The 8137-nt window shown below is 38.2% G+C and overlaps 1 protein-coding gene across 1 annotated transcript; it reads right to left on the reverse strand.

Annotated features, from left to right (window-relative positions):
- Positions 1–282: 282 nt before the first annotated feature.
- On the reverse strand, positions 283–1627 carry LOC140269519 (gastrotropin-like). Its single transcript, XM_072364654.1, is given in 5 exon segments — positions 283–367; positions 954–1043; positions 1148–1323; positions 1428–1581; positions 1583–1627. Coding segments are annotated over 5 exon segments (516 nt in total). The 3' UTR covers positions 283–316.
- Between the last annotated feature and the right edge of the window lie 6510 nt (positions 1628–8137).

The following is an 8137-nucleotide window of genomic DNA, read 5'->3' on the forward strand; positions in this document are numbered from 1 at the left end:
CCATCTATTTTTGGATAATGTGTGTCGCCATTTAAACTCCCTTTGCTGTGCAAAGATTCATCAAGCCTAATGATATTAAATTCCTGCTTTACACCACAGTAAAGGGACTTTCCGTCACCTTTTAAGTCAACTCTTATGTTTCAAAAGAAGTTCAAGCTTAAACTTGTTTATTTTGAGAAATCATACATTATCCACACACACACACTGAAAATGACCGACCAAAGCACAGGTTCATGTTGGCATGAGTTTTAGTTTATTAAGTGTGACCCTGATTTCTTGTTTGTAACTGTGGAAGACGAGAAAGGTCAGTCAGCCATTAGATCTTCTTGCTGGTTCTTTTCATCACAAGAGAGCCGGCTTTGGAGGTCTACAGGGAAGACAGAAGAAGGTATGGATCATTAAAATGGGAAATATGTCTTCCATTTTCTGTGTATATTTAACAAATCCCTCCAAAAAATCCCACTGTTTTGGGTGAATAGCATAAGAAATTACAAATGATGATTGCCCCTTATTTGTAATAAGTTGATGCATGTCACCTCATGTCTGTCAACTAAATGAAATACAACTGTTTTGGCTCACTGAAATACACATTTATTCAGCTCATAATATGCATTTAATAAGTTAATCAAGTCACCAGGCAGTCATCATTTTCCAATTTGTGTTTTACTGTGTAAATATTTTCCATTTCTTTTTCCAAAGATTTCAAAGTTACTTCTTGAAAGCTTCTGAAAAAGCAGAAAACATTGTGGAAACAGAAATGAAGAGAAGTATCAAAACACAGGCGAAGTTTAACTGCGATGTTGCATTCAGTGGCGCTCAGTTTTCTCTTTAGTTGTAGATGTTCCCCAGCAGCAGGCATATAACTGTGATGACTCTAACGATCCCTGCTGGGTGTTGAGTGTAATAACCGCTTTCAATGCATGACTTCACAGCAGTGAAGTGAGAGCATTTACCTCAACGAGCTTGCCTCCGCAGATCTCATTGACTTGTTCGTAGTTGGGGAAGTTCACTTTCAGTTTACCTCCATCCAGGTGTACTGTGGCCTGTCAGAATCACATTGATAGTATTATCTGTCAGATAATCAGCTTTCTTATATGTCTCCTTTAATCTTCTCTGCACAGTTAAGAACTTATTCGTCCCTTCCTACCTTAAAATTCTTTCCTCCAACAGTCTGCATTTCGCACTCTTGGCCAACAGTGAACTTGTTGGCGACCTTGTGGTTGTTGGGGTAGAACTGGGTCCAGGTAAAATCATTCCCATTCTGGGTGATCTCTGTGACAATCTTCAAGTCACGGCCCTTCGCGATAGTGTCGTCAGGTACACCTAGAGTGGGGCAACAGGACAAGTGTGAGGTTACAAAAGCTCTAATATTTCCAGAGTGTGTGATGTTTCTAGAGAAAGGTTTTAGATTCAGTTTCTTTTCCCACCAAGAAGCTTGCAGAAGTCATCGTATCCCTCCTGGGTTTCTGTTTCCCATTTTCCAGCGAAGGCCATTTTGGTGGTGTTGGTTGCTTGAGAGGTGAGAGCAGAGATGCCGAGGCAAGATGAGGGAAGAGCAAGGTGCCGGGACCAGGACTGTTCCCCTTTTTATATACTGTACACCTCTCACTGCCGCCTTCATTTGCATATGATGACACAAGAGAGCAATAACAACTGAAGATGATGAGTACAACAGGCTTCGAGGGAGAGGTCAGTAAATCGCATAAACGGGCATTTATGGAGTTCACAGGCAGTGAGTAAAATGCTGACTGCAAATCAGGGTGAGTGACTAGTTCACCTCAAGGCCATTGAACTCTCCTGCAATGGCTTTATGGTCATAACCTCCATTTTTATTGCTGTGTTAATTCAAAAATCATATAAAGGGCTTTGTTTTAAAATATATCCATCTGTTTGAAGGAGTTGGTTATCTCCCGCTTGGAAATGGTGTGTAATAACCTACTCATATACTGGCATAGTCTGGCGTAGAAAAAGCATTTTATTTTAAAATGAGTCATTTTATTGGGCTTACATTTGTGTAAGGGGGGACCATAATTATCTTGTTGGTGTGAAAGGTGAGGGAAAGCACTTACAACCCAGCTTGATAATGAAGTGGGCTATTTCTTCTTGTCTCTTTCAACTTATTTATAAATCTATTTATTAGTTTTTTTATATTATCGCAGTGGATCAGTTATAATGTGATGCATTTTCAACGAAATATTGTGATTAAATTGTATTTATTCAAAAAGATTGCATTTAAAGGATGAGGCTGGATGTGTTTTTTATAACCTTATGCCCTATAAGCAGATTTAAAAAAAAAAAAAAAACTTTGTTTCTATGGCCATTTAAGCATCCTGTATTTTTTTCAAAAACATTTCTATAATAGCTGTGGCATTTATCCCCATGACCATGATTGCCTGCAGAAGATGTAAGAGTTTGGCACAATAGTCACTCAGACATGAGGCTGAATATGGGGAAGTTTTGGGCACCAAAGTGAAGCTGACTAGGGTACAATAGGGTAATTTGCTTGGTGGTCTGTCCAAAACCTGTCTTTGCAGCCAAAATCTGTTTCACACAGTCACTCAAATAAATGTATTATTTTTCATTGGTATGATTCTAGTAGTAGATTCACAGTAGATAAAGGAACATTTCACTGTGCACAATTCAGCACCTGCAAAATGTGGAGGCAAACCAGCCACCTTTGTTACATCATATTTAAAAGTGATGCTCCCCTACAAAACAACAAAAATAAAAGAAGTAGTACATTAAGAAGTGCAAGGTCAAGATTTTGCCATCACCGTCTAAGATTCATGACCAAATCCTTGGAAAGAAAATTCCCAGAAGCCGTTTACATAAGAAATATTGAAAATGACCCTGAAAAAGAATGTTTGCTTGAAGCCCTTTTCCTTTATTGTTGTTTGCTAAAAAGAAAACAACAAAAAGTTTTGCTCTGTTATATTCTCAGTGTGTTTGGCATGGGTCTGCTTCATTATTCATCCCCTCCACAACCTGCCCAAGCCTTTGTGTCCCTGTATGTGGTATAATGGATCTTTTCATTGTTGGTTTTGGTCTTTTTTCGTGGGACCAAGTGACACTTCCATAAAAGAGCCCCCCCATTTACCGTAAATTGTTGTTACATTTGGACAATATATCCTAGTTAAGTCCACCATAGACGAAAGATGAGAGGATATTAGAGTGGTAGCATCAGACTTAGGCTGAGATGACTGGTATGAACGATTTATTGAAATGTTCACTCCAAGGAGGCAAAGTTGTTTATTTCCACACATAAGATGTGTTTATATGGAGATGCACTACCGCTGGATTTATCTCATTAAACATGTATTTGAAATGCATGTTGATTTGCAGATTTGCCTATAAAATGTGCATGTGCTCTTATGTAATTACGGCAGACATATTTGTTTATTCGAGTAATATCATTCCATAAAGATAAGTGAAAGGCTTCATAGACAAATACAGCAAACTAGAGACAAACACAACAACTCTGTTTGCACAATTACAATAAAATGGTGTGTGCAGACATGGTGGCTGAAAATTGTCCATTAATAAGGTGACTGTACGACTGAAGTACCTCAGGCTTTCACTTCTGACAAACTGTAAATGGGTAAAAGCTTGTGATGCCGCACTTAACTTTGATATCACACAATGCTGCCATTTTGAAGTGCTGATAGCGTTTCCAAACCATGGAAAGTCAACATGGCCTTGGAGCTCTTTATGGATACATAAAACATCAGATTGGCCAACATCTCGTAAAAAACACCCACTATCTCTTTCTCTGCTTTTACTACGCCAATCCATCCATCCTCAAGCTGCACATATTCATTCAATGATCTGTATGTTTTAGTGCACATATGGAGTTCAATAAAGAGAAAAAAAATGCAGATTCTTTATCATTCTTATGCCATCACATGACATCGTGCCTTACATCTAACCTTCCAGAATATACCTGATGATGCAGTGTTGGACAGACAACCAGAGCACGTTGTTCAAGCTATGATGTGACTTCGTTGTCACTTTCCACATTACTCCATAAATCTTTTTTTTTTCTCTTCTTTTATTCTGTCATGTTCCGCAGTAAAAATCAGTTTAATCAATTTCTACATGAACACACTTGAGCTCTTGCTTCGATTTGTGTCTCAACTGTTACTGAACTGTTTAACTTGTAGCTTCTATGTTGTATTCATTTACAGTTTTCAGTTGCTTGTATTGTACTGAATCATATCGATTTTCCCAATACACTTTGGAGTTAAAATATTATGCCTGTTCCTTTTGACTCAGCCATTTGACAACCTCACAAACCTTGTACTCAGACTTGCTAGAATTGATAGATGATTATATCTTATTTTGGAAGAAGCCATCAAGTAGCTTTCACTGTATTATAATTAGCAACAGTTTGACACAATACATCAGTTATCATGGAATGGGTCATTCTGCACATGGCTCCTATGTTTCCATGCTAATATTGAATGTTATTATACTCTAAATTTCTGAAAGCATTACCCAAACTATCTCTGTGACCTCATAAAATATGTTATATGTATATATATATATATATATATATATAAAGGTTTTCACAGTGGTGCAGCAAACTATGATGAGAACACTGGCTCTGTGGGCTTCGGCTTTCCTGATGCCTGTGCCTCTGAATGAAGCAAAACATAGATGAAATAAAAATAAACTAGATATGCCAACGATGACAATATTCAACACAAATTACCATGAAAAAACAAGTAAGTCATTTCATGTCTAAACTATCAAAGGTTATCTTAAAAATGTTTTTCTGAACCTTATTCAACACCAAGTCTCAGGAGAAAAAGGGAGGACTGTGACCATGTTTTTCATTTGATCTGACACATTTTCTTTGTAGCATCTCAAAAGTAACAACTTTGTAATGTAGCTTTGTTAATGTCATGGACAGAACTTTGTGTTTTTGTGGCCACCTAGAAATGCACCAAGTACCTTTGATCGAATTCCTTCAAAAAGTTCACTCAGTACACAAAGTGACATTAGAACAAAATAAATACTCTCTGTGTTAATCTGACTAAAACTGGATTTATAAAATATACATAAATATCTCTGTAACAGAAATAGTACTGAATCAAGTGTTTCAAAGTTGCATTATGACACACCATGATAAGGCAGTTGGAAGGCCCTGAAAGTAACAGAAGAAGCCAGTACAAAGAAGAAGAAGGGGAAAATAATGTGTATAGCTTCTACGAAATGAAGATATCTGTCAATCAATTCTCTGCTCAACTCAACATGGCACCAATTTGCCACCAGCTCAACTGCCCAATACTAACAAGCAGGTAGAGTAATGTGGTACTAATGTGGTAGAGTCAGAAAAATCTTGATTCCCCTGCCATGCCTGTATTCTGGGACAAGGACAGAAATTTTGTAGAATGGCCTCGCTGAGCCATAACTGCATGGAAACATACTGACTATGTATGGGATGTGAGCCTGGACAGGCATAAGTGCAAACTGCAGCTGAATTGCTTGGCAGAAGAATACAACCCTGAGATAGTAATTCTGCATGCTATTGAAAGCAATGGTGATGAACCTAACCTCAAACCTTAGCCTTTTTCTCACAATCATAGTGGAGTGTCAATTCACACCAGCTCAGTTCATGCAGCTTCCACTAAAGACAGAGCACTTTGTGGCACACAAAGTGAATAAATGCAATATATGGATGTAGCACTAGATTTAGATCACACTTTATGTTACTGCGATGAGTCATCTCAACCCAGACCAGATAATCTACATAAAAGTAAGTAAGAACTGTAATCTTGTAAGAAAATGCATTTGTTATTAACGTGTTCATCCTACCAGCAGAACCTGATTTTATGTAGTTCATTCCCAATCCAACACCATTTAATCAGCTAAATTTTTTCCATGTAAAACGTAATCTCAGTTCTCTGTTGAGAGTGAGCAAAGTGCAGCTTTTCGTTGGGTTTATTATCAGTGTCTTGACCTTCTGGTTACACTTTAATTGTTGGGTGTAGTTTAAACCTTTCCTTAAGCCATTTCCCCAGATCTCATGAGAGTGAGTCCAGCTGGACAATAAGTAACCAGAATCACTGGCCATTACAGCACATCCAATCACATGTTGATGAGGTCATGCTTTACTTTTGATTCTCCTGTTGTTTTATGTCTTTCAATGTACACAAGAAAAAAAATAGAGAGCACTATGAGCTGATGATGAATACAAAAGGCAAAACAAAATGAAAAAAGGAATCTGAACAAATGAATAAGTGGATAAAGAAGAACAAGAGGAGCGAAGTGGGGGAAAGATTCTACAGAACGATACATATAGATAGATTCCTTTTATCTACAGATATAAAGAGGGGATTTGCGATGAATGAATTAAAAGAAGTAAGGCCTTGATATGCAAATGAAGCTGCTGCTAATCAAAGCAATAAGATTAGCCTTCCAAATTGAGATGAAGAAAGGCTCCATTATCTGGGCCGAGTGTCATGTTTAATAACGCGGAACGGCATGGTAATTCACTTTCGGTGCAACTGTAGCCTCTGTAAGAGAGTGCGTGCGCGTGTGCTATGTGAGAAAAATATGTGTCTGCGCAGTTATGTCTGAAAGGACAAAAAAAAAAAGACAAAAGTTATATAGGGAGAACGAAATATGTGAAAGACAAATTGTGACCTTGTCTGTGTGTCACCCGGCGTGAGTGTGTGTCAGAGAAAAAAGAAGAATGGATGGAGGAAGGGAAGGAGCTAAAGGCTGGTTCCCATGAGAAAAGTGTGTGCGTATGTGTGTGTGCATTAATATGCTTTTGATGCTTAAGTTTTGCACCATGCTGCTCAGAGAGATGCACTACAGACACTCCAATGGATTTTTACACATTAGGAAAGCATATTGCCTCACCTGCTTTGATTAGATACATAATTACTGAGAGAACAACTGTAAAACATTTTAACGAGCACACAATCCAACACGTGATTGACTCTGTCCTGGTCTTGTTAGAAACTTCCAGAGTTACATGCACAGTTGAGTTACAGTCATAGTTCGACAAGGTCATTTAACGCTGTCTTTGTTTGTCTGATGATGCCTCTGTTATAAAAATCAGGGTTTTATGAGACATTGGGTCGACACACAGTCTTCATGGGTTAATGTTCAATCACATTTCAATCTTTTGTTGTCTTTGTCTCCTTCCTCCAGGAGTTTGGGTACTAACATCTACTAGAAAGTGCCTTGATACAGATTTGACCTCCAACCCCATTATCTGGGTGTGTTGGTTGAGTTAGTTAGTTAGAATCTGTGCTGCCATTATGAATCATTGTTTTGATAATTAGTGACAACTTTCGCATTAATCGTGGCAAAATGACGAATAGAAATCATGTCACTCACGGTGGTAAGCCTGTAGAGTATTTTCCCTCAGTTCTGTAGTCCCCCTTAGCTTTAAGAAACATTTTAGTATCACTGAGCTCATTCTGATATTTGAACAGTAAAGCACACGGCTCAATTTATTCATGGTTTGATTTCAAAGATATAATCTGCTTTCAGTCGCAGCCAGAAGAGTTTTCTGGGTGAAAATAATCCAGTGAACCTGTTGTGAGCTTCACTACCCAACATAAAAACAAGCTAAAAGTTGATGAATATAGTGGAGTGTGAAGTAATTAAACATCAAGTCATGTCTCTCTACCCTGATGAACTGCATGTTTTGTTACACAGCACCATTGAGGAAGTCCTTTACAGAACCAGCTTGAGGAAAGGCAGGCTCTTTCAAAGGAATGTTCTTCAGGTTATTGGATGAGGTAAATGTCTATCGCCAGCAATCACAAGTGAACTTCAAATAATCCAGACTATTAGCTGATACGAGCGCGGTGGCTGTACTTCAGGCAGTAGAGTGGTTGTCAGTCTGTAAGAGGATTGCTGGTTCAATCCCCAACTTTTCAGTCTGCATGTCAAAGAATCCTTGGTCAAGATTCTGACGCCTTCCAACGTGTTCTTCGCGAAAAGTGACGTCAGTGTAAGTTGATTTAAATAAAACTGCTAAATAAACATAATGTAATTTGAAAAAAAAATATCAGGGTTTGCAAACATATCATGCAGGCAGCTTCTTTAAGCCTGTCAAGATGGATTCTCTGTGATCCCGACTATCTCCCATATCCAGCTGCCTCACATGGTAAAA

The sequence above is a fragment of the Leuresthes tenuis genome, unplaced genomic scaffold, assembly GCF_036924035.1.
Source record: "Leuresthes tenuis unplaced genomic scaffold, fLeuTen1.0.hap1 SCAF_14, whole genome shotgun sequence".
NCBI classification, from domain to species: domain Eukaryota; kingdom Metazoa; phylum Chordata; class Actinopteri; order Atheriniformes; family Atherinopsidae; genus Leuresthes; species Leuresthes tenuis.